At 30.4% G+C, this 17843-nt stretch overlaps 1 protein-coding gene across 1 annotated transcript; it reads left to right on the top strand.

The window, feature by feature from the left end:
• The first annotated feature begins 289 nt into the window (after positions 1-289).
• On the top strand, positions 290-16619 carry LOC132740836 (uncharacterized). The gene is made up of 10 exons (XM_060728859.1): positions 290-406; positions 2534-2722; positions 3795-3919; positions 4225-4354; positions 4694-4804; positions 6505-6693; positions 7163-7288; positions 11424-11555; positions 14294-14384; positions 14634-16619. The coding sequence occupies exons 1-10, from the start codon at positions 355-357 to the stop codon at positions 15229-15231; spliced, it is 1743 nt and encodes a 580-aa protein (XP_060584842.1). The 5' UTR covers positions 290-354; the 3' UTR covers positions 15232-16619.
• Positions 16620-17843: the final 1224 nt, after the last annotated feature.

The following is a 17843-nucleotide window of genomic DNA, read 5'->3' as shown; positions in this document are numbered from 1 at the left end:
TGATAGATAACCTTAAAATTAATGCCTTTAAATGAAACCTGATTACTTTATGCACGTGAAGATGACCATTTAAGGTCAGTGCAGACGATCCTACGAGGGGTTTATTTGAAAATCGCCTCCGAAATTAATCGCAAATAAAGTAGAAGACAGATAGAATGAAATATGGATATAATATTTACGTTTTTTTTTAAACTTTGTACAGATAAACGATTCGCCTATTTAGACGTGCTTCCTTGTTTACCGCATTTTTATGTAAACTCTTTATCTTTTTAAATTCATTCTACACAGACCAAAACAACGAGTCTAGTGTAGTTGTTAGGAGTTAGGAAAGTTTACGCTTTCAGTTGTGAAACGATGGTGGAATCATGTTTGTTTTGGATTTTTCTGTGGGTTGCTTCTGATAGCGGTATTTTATTACTTAATCAATTGTAATATATATTTTGCCTGTTAGCCCTGTCTCTTTTTTACGTGTAGTTAGTTAAATCAAAAACTTTTTTTCAAAATACTAACAGTTTATTGAAATGACAGACAGCATCGAGTACTGAGTTATTTACAGGTATATTTATTCCTTTGGTGTTATATTAGATTTTTGTACAGAAATGATTACCGGTATGGAAGTTTAAATGACAATTAAATGTAAGCATATAAGATGATTTTTTCATATTTTTAGGTTTTTTACTTTATGTGTTATTCATATACTAGATTCCTGATGTACTATTATGTTTATCTATTTTCTATGCAAGCGAACAGAAGTAATGATAGTAACATATTCCATCACACTCGCTTTAAACTTTTTATTCAAGTAAGTTCTATATAACATACGATAACTATTCACTACACTGTTCAATTGCGCAGTTGTATACTTTTGAAAAAACATATAATATTCACGAAATATCATCTCCAAAATTTATCTAAATTTCTAAAATAAATAATACAATGTAAAAAATTCCCTAGATTCATTTTGGTTCGGAACTTGGAACTATTTTGGTGTACATGTTTCTTCAATATTAGGCAAACAGATTACAGCATAGCACTGTAAGCTATACTACAAGTTAAATTGCAAACGCCATAGTGAATAAAGTGACTATCGTGACCCGTCAACCCGGAAGAAAAATAGGACCTTGACTACGACCGACCTAGATAAAATATTTGTCCTGCGCAGGACAGTCAGATTTTGAAACGTCTGTGTTAGTCTATAGCCCCGGCCGTGTTTAGTTGCCAAAATGATACAAATACATCGGTACAGCTAAAAGGTAGCAGCATTCCTCTGATCTATTTAGAAACTTTTATACTTTTGAATGTCTCTGCAAAATGCATATTGGGTTATTTTGCACGGTTTATGCAATATTTTTTTCTACCATGCTTTAAACATGGATAAATTTAACATCGCATATTAGATTGATTACTCGAAATCTAATAAGAGATTAATACACGGCAGACTAGGACCGGAAGGTGATTATCGGCCCTCAAAATGAAAAATGGCCCCAAGGTCTTCAGTCAGAGGCTATTATTCATTTCATGGCCGTTTATCACCTTCTAGCACTACTAAGACGTGTATTAATGTCTTTAATACACTTGGTATATCTAATAGTAGCATTTTTTTAAAAAATAATTCTTTGAAATTTCTTTCGATGAAATTCCTGTGTTCAGTACACTAACTTCTACAGGGTTGCTTACTTTTTGTATGTTCAAAGTAGATCTACTGTAGAATCTAGAAGCAAGTTTTATTTTCATTTTTTATGTTTCAATAGTAATTACACTGTGTGTATACGAAATACGCTTCAGCTCTCATAATAAATATCGTATGACATAGTTAAGATGATATAAAGAATACACATTCAAATTAGCACATTTTTCATTTTTTAAAACACAAACACGAGAGGTATTTTACACGTACGTATACTTGAAATTAAATCACCTTTGATAAGACGAGTTCACAGACACGGTATAAACAAGATAACGTCAATCATTCATATATATGATACCGATGAATTTTTATCAGATATGAACTTATCCATAATTACTTCGGGATCATATGCAATCACGCGGCTTGAACCGTCCCTGAAAAAGGTCAATATTTTTTGACGTTTCTACACAAATGTGGCATCTGTTTTATTCATTAATAATGTTTCAAACCATTTCACAAGTGTCAAAATATATTTAAAACTTGATGGTATCAGATTTTTTATTATCCTTATGGGAATGGTTAAACAGAAACTTTAAAGATTAAGAAAAATGCGCCGATTGTGATAAAAGTGAGTGATGTTATCTCGTTTATATAAAAGTTTCAGGCAATGAAAAATTAAAGGGCAAGAATGACATCTAAAATCTTCTTTTTTTATTATATTTTTATCTACAGATACTGTATACACCGACCCTGATACTTATTTAAAATTTTAAAGATAATTATAAGAAAAACATTTCTAGATTGAAAAGAACACATGTGTATATTCATGTAATAGAATGAAATACAATCTAACTAACCGTATTTTACAGTAAAATATATTATACTCATGTTATTTTTGCATTGCAGTTTCAGCCAATTATGTACTATCAAACGAATCGTTTACGTGGCAAGATGCAAGGGGAAAAGGCAATTTGGCAGCACCAAAGATACATGTAAATAATTCATCAATTATTGTTGAAGAAGTTTCTAACCTAAATGACAATGAAGAAGCATGGGTTGGATATTACATGAAAGAAACAGCATTTGCATACATTGGTAATGACTTATTGACTAATTGAAATTCATATTTTATTAAGCAAGAAATTGGAATGGTAGATGATTCTTTCATTATTTGTTATTTCATTGCAGCTATTTTCTTTCTAAATTGGAATTGTTTGACTTTGAAAATGCAAAAATAAATAAACAGTTGTTAGTATTGCAAATAAGATTTGGATCAACAAAGTGTTCTAAATTCGTAATTAGCATTTGCATTCACATTGTATCTTTTTTTTTTAAATATTTGCCTGCAAGCAATATCATAATAACAACAAACAATTTAGTTTAGCTTAGAAAAAAATGAACAAATTTTAAGCAAAAACATTTTTTCGTAATAGCTGATATTAAAGACAAATGTGCCTTTAAAAATTCATTTTAAGTTCCGCCCATTGTTTTCTCGTTTAGGGAAGACGCTTTCTATTATTTGGGGACCATGTGCCGGTTTTCATGGAATGGCACTAACGTGTCACATTGAAAGTTCCATGATAACCGCTGTATTAACATAATTATCAGCGGATGTTTCTAAATTAAAATGTTTGTCATTTCATGGTTTAATCTTGAATTTTGCTTAAGCTGGTGCTAGGCGAGTGGATGGTAGTTTGCACTTAATAATATTGTCCATGAACGGGCTCAATCAAACCGAGTCTATAACATTTTCAATTTTGCTCTTTTAGACGTTCTATTGGGATTCATAATTTCTCTAATTTTTTTTGTATGTCATTAGGAATAAACATTTTTGTTTCACTTCAGAATATCTGCGTATTTACTTATGTCCCATTATATAACAAAAAAAAACCTGTTTACAATTCTCAATGTATGTAATAACTCAATGGTCAGTATGTTCAGGAATTAAAGGAAATAGAAAAGATGTCATAGTATTGTTTTTGGTTGTTACCAGCATATAGCTTTTCTTGTAAGAAATTCCGTTTCTTTGACAAAGGAATGGTCACACATGTAAATAAAATCGATAAACATACTCCAAGATGCTTATGCTAGTTTAGTAATGTCAAGATTTATTGCGAACATGCTCTCATATACTGTTTAAAACATGAATTATTGTTACATATTACAGGATGTGGCTCTTTAAACAATACAGAACCAGATGTTTTATTGCCGGTATTGATGAATACCCCAGGCATTTGCTTTTCAATGTGTCATAAATCTTATACAAAATATGTCGGGTTAAACAAAGGCAAGGTAATAAACAACATGGTAACAACAAAAAATAATAAAAAATCGTCTTGTGTGATGAATAATTTAAATTATTTAAATTTTATTGGGTGAAAAGTTTAGAAATAATGTTTTAATTAATGAGCATAACTATATCATTTATTCAATATGTTTGTATTAAATAGATACATCCAAGAGAACGTTTATCATTGTGATTTGATATCGATATAGTGCTAACTTTACAATGTGATAAGAAACTGATATCATTTTTTCAGTACAACGTTTATTGCTGTAAAAGAATTAATTGGATCTTTTTGTTTTCTTTGTCGCAGTGTATTTGTTTAAACGAAAAACCAAGCAAGAACATAAATCTGCCTAAATGTGATATTTCACCTAATAACGGAACTTGGGTAGCTGGTGGAGGAGATGATTATATGTCCATATATGAAAGAATGAAAACGGGTATCATGATCATAATTGAAGTTGTTTTACCTTTGTTACAATTTACTTATTAGCATTTTAAAGCATCATTAGTGTTTCAATACTTTTATAGAAGTGTGTGAACGTTTATTTTTCTTATGCTTATTTGCTTGAAAAGTATATTAACATTCTTATTGTAAAAACCTACTTTTCCATATATTAACCAATAGGTTTGGACTAATCAACGTCAGAGGGAACACAAATCTTTGTCTATTTTTTTTTTCTTTTGTTGTTTAGTTTAGAATTGACCAATAGCGACACGAATGTGAATAGTTCAGTGACTCTTATGTATTCGTCATAACTGTGTCGTTTCCCTTTCAGATACTAGTGTAATAGGCAGCAAGAACAACGGAAAGTGTCTTGCTTATGAAAAAAACACAAAAGGTGTATGGAGTATGTGCAGCACAGCGTATAAAGTACTATGTACGAAAGGTATACAATGATTTTTCTGCAATATGTAAGTTTTATGATAAATAGTATATTTTTAATTTTTATTTGTTGAGTTAGAAAAAATATTCATCAGTAATTTTTTTAGGTGGTCGAACATGTTTAATAATACAACATTTCAAAATTCATTACGATATTATATCATTTAATACTGAGAGACATATTTTTAGTTCAATTATATCATGTATGCTTGTATGGTTGATTTGGGTTTAAGGATTAACTGGCAGGGATTAACATAACATTTCTTTCTTTTTTGTTTTCCCTTATACACTTACAATCTCCCCCTGAGAACACACTATCAACAAATAAACATAATTTTAAACAGTAAAGGTTTTCTATTTACTTATCTTCTATCCCTGTTTGAGCTGCACGCTCTCTCATATTATCGGGGACTTTGATTCTAAGGCTTGTCGATATGTAATGTATAAATTCTATAATCGCTTCAAATCATAGTGTCAGTTTAACATATTTAATGGTATCATAGGAAATAGTACGAATAAAGTTAAGGTATAAAGTACTGGATGAAGTGTGATCCATCGGAAGCATTAATCATAACAATATTTCATGATATTACTGACTCGGTTTGATTGAGTCTGTACATGAGGGATAATGAAAAGTGCAACGTCCCTCACGCCCCCTAGCACCGACTTGAGCGGTACTCATTTCATATATACTTAAAGTGTTTGAATCAATGATACCGGTGGACCAGAAAAATATAATAACACTGAAGTAACGTGTTGCCACACTTTTCTTTGTAATTTCAAAATAATATTTATATTTGCCTTTGCAGCACATTTTTTTATATGATATTGACATTGTTGTAAGCGCACCAAAGTGTTCTGGAATATTGATGCAAACCTAAAATGCCGATTCTATTAGTTGTAATCACCCCCCCCCCCCACCACCCGACGTGAAAAAAGAAACGGATGATTACTGAAACGGGGATGATTAAAGTAACAGGAAACGAACTAATGTTTCCTTAAAAAAGATTTAATGTCTCAAACATGGTATTCATTACGTTTTTCTTAAACACAGTCGACATGTCATTTATTAATATCTATATTGTGACAGGTCAGACTATTATACCAGTTGTTCCTTTGTTATGTTTTTATTTGAGGCAATACAGATGCTCATAAGATTGAGATTATTAAGGATTTTTTTTCTCGGAAGGGAAGGTATTGCTGCTATTTCCGTTTAATTAAACAGACTGTAGTCCTAAGGCTTGTGTTTTTCCTGGAAAGTAATGACATCCATATGACAATCGCATTGCATTTTGGTTGTGCAATTTCCAGTGTTTGCAGAGTGTGCCCAACAGGGTTATTTTACTTTCTTTACAGAATAGATATAAGAATACAAAGAATTACATTCTTTTCTAATGAGAACTTATTGTAAATCTGTTTCAATAAGTCTTGAGTTTCATCGACAAAATTAAATTAACTATTTTAATATTCAAAATTTGCAGACGACAATAGATTAAGTAGACTTACTAGACTTTTCTTATTTCATCAATTTTAAGTCAAGTGTCCAATATGTTGACAATACAAGTGCGTTGGTTAGTTGGTTTACATGAACTTGTGAGACAACTGAGAACATGTTTTAAAGATGAACAACATATTTAGCTGAGATACAAATTGTCTGGTTAGGACAGTTTACCTTTAAGCAAACACTTTCCTCATTATTTTCAGATCCTAATATATCCAATGTTGTATTTGAGGATGTAAGATATGTTGGTTGGAACATTTATGTGCAAACATGTTTTGAATTTCAACGTTTCCCGATTACCTATAATGACACGTTGAGTGTAGAAGTGAATCAAATTACTGGTCAATTATGGACGAATATTATACGTAGTGATGTGATATTCAAATCTGATAGTAAGTTTTTCATTTGGATTACAAATTAAGAATCGATAAAAAAGTAAATGCATAACGGTGATCTAGATGTGCACTATATCCATATACTTGACTCAAGTGAGTCGTTTACAAGATAATTCCTCGTTTCTCAACTAACAAACATTTCTTCCATATGGCCGCCAAACAAAATTATCATTTCATACAAAGAATAGTGCACATCTGGATCTTTGCATATGTTTGTATTATATCAATTATCTTTGAATATGGTACACTATATTTGTTCATTTCACCAATTGTGATACGACATGATTTAACATATAACAGATAAATGTACTTTTCATGGATCTTGAAATAAAAAAAACAATACGCAGACATATGGTGTAAAAGAACTGACATTTGTAGAAAAGAAATACAACCAAACATAATGACAAACTTTGAATTTTGTGCGTTTCTTGTTTGTGCGTGTTTTTCTTTCTTTTTTTATTATTAGATACTTTCAAAAGTCAAATTCATCGAAGTAACGTTAAAGGGTATGGATATGTTACTAAACATGGGAACATTACAACTCTTTCATTTACCTTGAACAGAACAAAGAAACCATATTTTCTTCAAACACGTAAGTTTATAGTTATCATAGATTTATTTTATTCAAACATTTTAATTAGCGTCTTGCTGAAAGCATTATCTAATATTACACATTGTTAAATTATTCAATAACAATAGAAAAAAATCAACGTATGTGACGTTAAATAAAACCTCGTTTATAGGACGATGGTGGTGCTAAGAGTGAGGTTTGGTCACCAATGATCGGTTAAACCTGCCAAGCAATGCTTATGTTGCTGACAATTCCAAAACGGCGCCCCTCTGTATTCCTTAGATGTATGTCTTTGTTGTTTTATACTGTTTGGGTGACACTTGTGTTTGTGTCCCTTGTTGTTTTCTCGTCTTTGGTTAGTATATTCCCTTTTGCCCGTAGTTTCTTTTTTTTAAATTTTGTCCCTCCCCTTTCCCGTACTTGAAGTTCCCTTCCCATGTGCCTTTTACGTTATGGGCCTATTACTCAATAAATTGTATCTGATTTCCTTGTCGGTTACTATTATTTCCTTTAAAGTATTATTGAGTACGTATCCTGTCCGTGCTCTGCCTTATGTCCTGTTCTTATTTTATTTGGGGCTCTCATGGGTTCCTGACCGCTGGTCCTTGATGCTAGATCGTGTGGGGGTTGCGTTCTTTCAATGCCACCTTTCTTTGTTTAACTTGTTTACCATATTTTAATAAAAATAAGTGTCCTTTGAATTGACACTTACAACCATATGAGTTAAAATAAATATACAATTCTATATTGAACGCAGTTGTTATAACTAAACCATTAAAGGAAGCAATATGGACCTCACCTTCTATACCACAGACATACGTGACTTTATATCCTACCAAAACCACAAACATAATTCTTAGCACCAGGATATCAGCACAAGGTAATGTTGAGAGAATATCCAATTACTAAGTAATAATCGTGATTGAATATATTGGTAGCCATTGAATATTTTTATAAAAATCTATTGTAAGAATTATAGATTATAGATAACATTCTTCCTACCCTTGTGAAAATGTACTATAAAAACAGCATACTTAATCATCATTACCAATGTTTGATACTAATGCTCCAAGGAAAATGAAGTAAGATGTACGTTCGTGTTAAAACGAAGCTTATATATAGAGACATATATTTCGGAACATTTATCTAACACCTTTAGACTGACATTCTTAAAATCATTTATGAGACTAACTTGCCTGACATTAGTAAACACTTATATTTTTTATTACAAATGCATGTTATATACATGTAACATTAATATTATGTGCAATTAAGATAAAAGTAATTACGTCAATACAATTTAACAAAACAATTTTGATATACAAATACTGCAATACCATTTTCTTTTTTTAATTGAATGGCTTACAATGAAATGCAACATATTTAATTATTTAAATTCAATTAAGTTCTTCTTGAATCACTTTGCATTTTATTTACTTCTAACAATATTTTATAAGAATATCCAAATGATACATTCCTAGCGGAGTTTTTGTGTTATATTGTTGTTGTTTTTTATTGTTTTTAAATATTTGAGCTTCTTAGAAAAATAAAATGAATATGTGTAGACTAATCCACTTGTAACAATCTTAAATTTAATCATAAGCAAATCATTGATATTTATAATTATATTTCACATGGGAAATTTACCATGAACCAATTTGACAGTTTATTTTCCAAAATGTTTGTGTTTTTAACAATTGATGATGCTTATTTTAAGTTTCCTTTCAGCCCATCCAGATGTGGATCAATACATTATGATCTCTTATATAAATAAATATGTCTTTTGGTTTATAGGCAAAATATGTTATAACATTCAAATTTTCTTGGTATTTCCCAAAATAAAAAGTTTTGCAATCTCTCTCAAAGTTTACATTGAATGATTTGACATGTTCAGTAATATCTGCTATTAATGACTTTATTTTATCACATTCCCAAAACAAGTTAAGCAGTGTTTCATTCTCACTTTTACAGTCACAATATTCATTTTAAACAAAGTATTTGTAGCTAAAATTCTATGCAAAAGCTTAGATTGAAGCCATTAGAAATAAGTATCATTTGTTAGTTTAAAAATCCAACTGTATAGATTTTCCACTCCAATGGAGCTTTATCAAAAACACTACAACTAGCCGCTTTGGAGGTAGGCTTTTCGTCGTTAGTTGTTAATATATTGTAAATAATAGAGGTTCATTGTTTACATAGTAATATAGGTTTTAATAACACAAAGGGAAGGTGGGAAATAGATTTGTAACGGATTAATTCTGTTCTAGATTTTAAAAAGTATTTGATGCTTCTAATTAACGCTTCAAATTGTTAGAACTTTGTATTTAAAGCAGGTTTTCTATCAAATTCATGCTTTGGTATTACATTTTTGCTAGCATCCAATATATCTCTGACATATCCAATCCCCTTTTCATGCCAATCCTTAAAGAACACATGTTTATGATCCATTATAAAGTTATGATCATTATAAAACAATGGCGTACTACAGAATTTGTCCATACTATCAATTGGGAAAATGTTAATAAAATCAAAATATCATTTAACAACATTTTTCCAAAAAAGATTGTTTGAGTTTTTATATTCTATTTAAGCATACAATCTTCCACAATTGAACAATGTTTCAGTAATGATAATAACATTAGCTAAAGCATAACATTTATTATCACCTCTTAGTAAAAGCCTTCTAAGGCAGGTAAGTTTTAGATTATTCATTTGTGCTAATACCACCACCTTCTGTATAATCTTAAATAACAATGATATTTTTATTCTAGATGGACCATTCCATATATAATCAAAAAACATTTTATTAATATTATTTATCCAGTGTCTATTTGGATTTGGAAAAGATATAAATAACTGAGTTAACATTGGCAATAGTAAAAACTGAATAACACTTACACGTCTACTGGTGTCAGTTCTCTCTTTTTCCAGTATTGTATAGAATTTTGAATATTTTCAAGTTTTCATCAAAGTTCAAACATATCATTTCATCCAAATTAACATCAAAATAAAATTCACGTAGTTTGAATTGTGTACTGACACAGTTCAGTTTCCATTTTGATGGACCTAATGCTGTACTTTAAAGAACCTATCCAAAAAACATGTGTTTTACTCAAAATTAAATTTTAGACCAGATTATATAGCAAAATGTTCCAAAATATTTAAAGCACTATGTAATTTTTTTTCATCGACCTATTGTGATATTTTTCGTGTATTTTCCCCTACAAACCGGCCTTTAACAAAACCCGTCTGATCCTTGTATATTAAATAATCTAAAACAGATTTTAATCTTTTTGCTGTAAAACCAGAAGCTAGTTAATAAATAGTATTTAAGAGAGGAAAAGTATCCAATTTTTAAGAATTGATAAGGTTTTTTTTATCTTTTGGAATGCAATTAATGATTCCATTTTATGTATTATTGAATGATTTTCATTAAATACACAGTTTATATATCAAATAATAAAATGTCTAATTTTATTCCAGAATACTTAAAAAAAAATGCAGAAAAAAATCAGATCCAAGACTTTTGTCATTTTTATATTATTTAAGGTATCTCTAATTTCAGTATAAGAGAATCTGAAACCTCTGTACTTTACTTCAGAGTATCAGTATTATTTTCAAGAAAAATGTGTCTTGTATAGTTCTCTCAAATTTTACTTTTGTACATAATTGCGTGTCATAAGAGTCTGCTTCCTGTAAAATATCTCTCTGATTTTTTATTATTGGTCTCCAATTTTTCTGTAAAAAATGGTATAATTTTCCTGTATAATTAATTTTTTCTAAATTACAGAAATAGTTGGTGGGCTTTTTACCGCAATCAGTCCACTTAGCTCTAGATCTTACAAAATGGCCTTTCATTTTTTCTATCCTTAAAGAAGTCAATTCTTCTTGCAGTTTTAATAATGATTCTTTTTCTATTTCATAAAATCTACGTTCTAAATTTTCAATATGTGTGATTAATACAGTGTGATTAAGACAGTTATATTATTACTTGAGTCCCGTTAATGACTGGAAAAAATACAGAGGGGCACATGAACTCGTTATATGACCTAGCCTGATTCAGGGCGACGAAAAGTCAGAGCTGAAAAAGGGGGAGACTTACTGTAAATAGGTTTTGCATATTTTCAAACCAAACACAATTATATTTTAACAACAGGAATATCTACGCATACGACTACTCCATTTACATCAAGAATAACTGACAGAACATTAACATCTAGTATCCAGAATGAATTTATAAATATGACGAAAGGCTTTCAATCAAATGACGAAATTAGTGCACTTGAAAGTAAGTAACATTTTTAATTCTTAACCAAATTCGAATTTTGTTCAATGGTATTTGTAAAAAAAATTATACAAATGCAATTTGTATGTAATAATATTATAAGAAATCATTAGCTTGTCAGAATACAAAATTGACATTTTATTGGAGATTTTATATGAATACGAAAGTAGATTAATATATACTAAATTTAAGAAAAGAGCAAACATTTACAATTTCCTATTTTAAACCATTTCAACGTCATCCTACATAAGAAACGTTTCAGACGTTTAATTCATTTTTAATGCTTCGACATACTCCTCCTTAGGTAAATCTTCTAATAAGCTCATGTCCACTCTTGTAGCGATGACACTCAAGATGTTGTTCAGTCTTGGGAACAGAAAAAAATCGCAGGGTGCCAAGTAAATGGAGAATATGGTGGTTGTTTAATGACAGCCATTTTCTAAAAATGTAATTTCAGTACCTTATTTGTGTGCGTTGTCCTGCAAAAAGTCCACGTCTTTCATAACAGTCGAAGGACAGATTTTATTGAAGTTATTTCAGTTTGCCTTAACACGACATCTGTTTAATATTTATATTAATACTGAACGGCCTCTAGAAACAGAAAACTATATCCGTAGTACTTTTGTCAAAATTCCTGTTTGTAGAGGCTGTTCTGGTGGTTCATAAATGCGCCAGGTGACAATCGTTTGCGGTTTAAGGTACAGACTACGTTAGCCTTGAAAAACTCAGCCTTTCAACCCGTTTTACAATGTCTGATTAATGCATAGTTAATAACAGATAATTCCAATACAAAATTGTTCAATGTTGGATATATGAACATAATAACGTAAAATAAGAAACTTATATTGAGATCGATACATGTTTTTTTAACCTTAAAGTCTGAGGTCGTAAGTCCGAAAAACAAAATAATAATTTTAACAAATTAAAGAGGACATAAATAAATGGATAGCAAGGTATTTAACAACAATTGTCAATATATCCGTATTTAAGTCCTTAGAACTAACTATCACAATATCTGTTCTTTTGAGTCTACCTGAAGAAATGATGAGAACAATTACAAAAACTATTTTGAATACATGGCACTCAAAAAGAGGCAAAGTTAAAAGGGATATACTTATCCAAGACTTTAAATATAGAGTATCAAATATGATAGACTTGCCAATTTTCATTTACTCGATTAAATCAAGCTAGATCAAAAGGTATTTGATGAAAATAACCATGGATTGTGGATATAAATAATAAAGAAAAAAATTCAAAGAATTGGTGGAATCGATTAATTTAAAATTAATGTAAAGCAAATAATATACAGAAATTTAAAATCGAAAATATTTTCTTAACATAATTACATGTACTACTATTCTAACATGAAGTAAAATAATTTTTAATAAAAATCCACAAAATCTATAAGACCAAATAATATGACAGAATTCACAATTAAAAATAATGGCTCCTAATTTTTTTCCAAAAATTAAAATGTAGAAATATTAATAAAGTAAAGGATATTTTTAACATTTAAAAAAAGTAGTTTGAAACCTTTGATTAGCCGAAACCTAATTTAAACATTCATACAGAAACATTGACTTTTATAAATCAAATTCATTAATGCCCAAAGAATGGAAACGTAAACTACCATGAATTAGTCAAACTTTGAACGCATATAGAAATAAGCACTTTTGATATCATAGAAAAAACAAACACATCAATAAACATTAAAAAGTTAACACAGATTCAAAAGCAAATGAGACCGTGTAAAATAAAAAAGAAAGCAAATAAAATGGGAAGAACGATTTTCACAAAAAAAGAATTTCGATGGAAAAATACGTACGAAAATTATTTTTTGTATACTATAAAGATAATAGTTTACAAAACTTTCGGTATAATTTTTACACAGGAACATTGCGTCAGACAAGTTCCTCCTTCAAAGTAAATCAACCGAATTTAGTGTCTGTGATTTTTGCTGTATGGATATTTACAGTATAAAGTATCTGTTTATGGACTGCGAAATGGTACAAATATTTTGGAATAATCTATTCATATGGCTAGTTGAAAAAGCAATACATGTAACGTATGACAAGTTTACATCTTTCTTTCATGCTAAATATAAGAAAACATATATTTTCCTCTTCTTTAAATGTTACATTTTGTTAATAGTTTAAATAAACAAACTCCAGCATTAGTGCTCGTTTCTCTAAAAGGAAATTTCTAAACATATTAAAACTTTAAAGCTTTGTTGCATTACAGAATCACGATACATTAAAACACTTTGAAAATTTCTGAATAAAACTAATCGGATTGTCTGATATATAAAAACAAAACATGCAGAAACAAAATGCTAATAAAGCAGTTTAAATTTTTCACCCTTTTTGCCCTTTTTCTTGTGTAATTGTATAAATGAACGAGCCTCTTAACTTTATAAAAAGTCTTATATCTTCTAAAATACCTGGCTTAAACATCATAAAAACATTTTCTTTTAATTAACTACGTATCAATGCTATTGTCTGTATCCTTAACTTGAAATAAACGGCCCCTAAACATGGTTCAAAAAAGGAATAGCAGGCTTTGATCCATTTGACATATATGTCTTTTGGCTGACTACATGTCTTTTTGACGGAATCGTGACGTCAACGGTTATAAGATCTGCGCTTTTATGAACAGTTTTGAAATTAAATTATAATACCCTTTGACATGGCTTGACGGTGTGCCATATGATCATTCAAGTTTTACCATTTGTTATCTTGCAGGTTCCAATGTCAGTATCCTTGTCAGTGTTTCAGTTGTGATTTTACTCTTAGTGGCAGCCATTGTTATTGTCATAATAATGTTGAAACGACGGTAAATAACTCATTTTGTTTACCGTTGCTAGTTTACCTTTGCTTTTGATCACATATAACATGTCAGATTATTTGTGATAATTTGTTTTTGAATGCTTTTACAGGTAAAGATGTATAAGTAAGTTTTATTAATGTGACGCTTAGTAAAGATTGCATTAAATTGTTTGTTTATAATCATCAACATATTTTTTTCGGTTGAAAATACGGATTGTCATAAGATCTTAAATGTTATTTCGATTTTATTTTTCAGAGGCAAAATTCCAAACATGTGTTTTAAAAGTTCTTCTCGGAATGATTCATTTAAAGAAACTGCCAGTAAGAATCAAGCTGAAAACAATCTGTATAATCAATCTCTAGGAGCTGAAAATGAACAAATAAACGATTTTAAAGGAAACGATAACGTAAACCTTCATCAAGATCTCGACGTAGACAATAGTAATTATGCACATAATTACTTCATTCTTGAACCAGGCTCCAAAGAATCTCATGCCAATGGTGATATTTCAAATTCCAGGAGAGATGGAAGAGGTGTCAACGACGATTATAATATAATACATTTCAATAAAAAGTTTGGTACCCAATTTGATAACGTTTATGACACCACCGAGAATGCAGCTATAAAAATAAAAGCATTACAGATTACTGAATGTGTAAAAGAATTATCTGAAACATTAAACGAAACTGAAAAATATAATCACATAACCAGAAACTTTATGAACAATGATAAAACAGACAATATCTATGGTGTACCTGACAAGCAAGAAAACGATTATGATGATGTTAAAAGGGATTATAAAAATCTGCGTGTTGAGGATGACACATACAGTCATTTGAACGGTACCTATTGAGAGCAAAAAAGCGTTGTTTTGAAACTCTTAAAACTGTTTGCGTTAGTAATTATCAACTAAATCATTTGCCTGTTTCAAGCTCAGGTTAACAAAAAAATCCATCTCAAAATTAGTAATATTTATTCCGGGAAATTAAATGACTTCAATTGATTAGTGAAATTGATTATTGAACGATTTTGAGCATCTATCTGCTTCTTTTTGAAAAAATAATACTGCATGCAGGGACACAACTGAGATCCTCCTCCACTAGGAAAACTAGATCTTAAATGTACACGTGTCGGTGTGAGTTCATCCTTCGGGATCATTGATGCCAACACGAATTGAGTACCGCTTAAAACGGTGCACTTATTCATAGACTCAATCAAACCGAGTCTGCAGTTCTCTTGTAATTTTGTTGTAATTAATGCTTCCGAGGGATCACTTTGTTTCCAGAATTTTATACTTTACAACAGCAGGTGTCAAGTGCTGTGTGGCAGCTGTAAGAAGTTGCCCCATACTTCACTTTAGTGTTGTTATATTTTCTCGCTCTTCGGGATCATTGATGCCAGCACTATTAAGTTTTGAGAATTGAGTACTGCTCAAGCCGGTGCTAGGGGGCGTGAGGGATGTTGCACTTATTATTTATCCCTCATGTACAGACTCAGTCTGAGTCATCAGTTCTCTTGTAATTTTGTTGTGATTAATGCATCCGAGAGATCACTTTGTTTCCAGAATTTTAAACAAATACAAATAAGATATTAGCCTATAAAAATTGTTTGAATAAAAAAATACTACACTGCAATAATTCATATTAATCTTACAAAACATAAAATGTATTCAATGTAAAGCATTTCAATTGATTCAATGTATATTATCCTCATTCCGATATTTTGAAATTTAATTTAATAAATCTGTAGTATTTGCTACTCACATTTCGCAAAGTTGTCTTCACAGTATGTAGAATATCTAGTAAAAGTCTTTGAAGAAAATCGATAAAGGTGATATCAAAGTAATATTTTAGAGCCTTTTTAGTTCACATGAACCTTATATGATGATCAAAACTTGTCGCTAATTGGTTATAATGGCGGTTTGTCAGTCGTCCACTTCTCCGAATAATTCTTACGCTCTAAATTTGCACCACTACAATATTGCAATCTCTTGGCCTTTGTTTGTTGATGCTATCATGAGTAACAAAGTTTTAATCTCCAAAAGTTCAAGTTTTAAAGGTTTTTAGTTTAGCTGGTACTACATAAACCGTTTGTCAACAAAAGTACCAACCCACTGACTAAAACTCAGAAATGGACATCATGGAGACAAATGTGCGTTCTTTTACATTTGTTTGGTCATGGATTGCGTGTTCGTCGAATATATGTTAATGAAATAATAATAAACGATTTTAATGCATGTTACAATTGATGACACTTTTTACATAACGTTTCTCCCACATGCACTCAAATTCCAATGTTCAAAGTTATAACTGTTATGAAACTTGAAGTATCAAGTTATGCTTTAAAGTACGGGTGATATTCCTGCCTTTCAGACTTGAAAAACAGTTAACAGCTTTTTGTATCCTTTTTTAGGTGCATGGTTCATATATACTAAATTTTTTAATGAGGCATCATTATCTGTTATGTTTTTAGTGTTGGTAGTTAATGAATTTCGACTTATCAGAAACAGCGCGATCTTTTCAAAATACCGCATTCTCAATGAACGTTTCCTATAATAGGTTCTTAAAGAAACATAAAATTAAATTTTATCTATACAATTGTAAAGATTGACACAAAACGAAATTGATAACAGATGACAATATAACTAATATCATCAGTGTTACCAATTTAACATTTTACAATAAAGGGTTTCATGTTTTATGGCAGAATTACGTGTTTTAAATATAGACGTTCATGCATTGGGGTCACGCAAGCCAAATATCTATTATTTAAAATAAGTATCTGCCTACAACGGCAGCATTTTTTATTCGACCGGACGAGATTGAACGTCTGTAAAACTTTCAAGAAAAGACTCACGGGGTAGATATTTGGCTTGCGTGACCCCAATGCATGAACGTCTATATTTATAACACGAAATCCTGTCATTTAGTTAAAATTTGAGATATTTTGAAAAAAAAAAACAGACATTTTCACGGATTTTTCCGAAGCTGTCACTTTTAACCTGCTCCAAATAAAAAACGAGTCCAAAATTACCTAATAGTATCTCAAGGCAATGGAAATAGTTTCATAGCAATGAAATGGGCCGTATTTGTGTAATATAATAATACCAACCAAATTTATAACCTACCCTTACCGAGCGGTAAATTTCAGCTATCTGCCACCACTGTAGTGATCTGCCACCACTGGCGCCGGTAATACGGTGTGAGATATGTACGTTTTAGCTATCGGCTATCGCCTCGGTCAATATTAAATTTTCGGTACTTATTACATCAAATTTACCAGCTAAATAGTCCAAATTTGTATTTTATTGTTCCATCCGATTGTATTTGATAATATCCGACTAACAGAATTCAAATCATTATGATTTAATAATTAAATACAGACAAACTTGAACTTACCATGACACTAGTAAAGGGACTCCACATAGGTTTTTTTGACATGAAGTGACTGGGGACATTTCTTCGT

The sequence above is a fragment of the Ruditapes philippinarum genome, unplaced genomic scaffold, assembly GCF_026571515.1.
Source record: "Ruditapes philippinarum isolate M1 unplaced genomic scaffold, ASM2657151v2 ctg5732_1_1_1_1, whole genome shotgun sequence".
Classification (NCBI taxonomy): Eukaryota; Metazoa; Mollusca; class Bivalvia; order Venerida; family Veneridae; genus Ruditapes; species Ruditapes philippinarum.
The sequence above is the reverse complement of the archived record's forward strand: the minus strand, read 5'-3'. Positions and strand labels throughout refer to the sequence as shown.

Bases quoted from the DNA above. Each gene is read 5' to 3' on its own strand.
- LOC132740836 (XM_060728859.1), top strand. From the start codon at position 355: ATGGTGGAATCATGTTTGTTTTGGATTTTTCTGTGGGTTGCTTCTGAT. The intron at 3,920-4,224 runs GTAATAAACAAC...TCTTTGTCGCAG, and splicing joins TCGGGTTAAACAAAGGCAAG to TGTATTTGTTTAAACGAAAA. The intron at 4,805-6,504 runs GTATACAATGAT...CATTATTTTCAG, and splicing joins TAAAGTACTATGTACGAAAG to ATCCTAATATATCCAATGTT.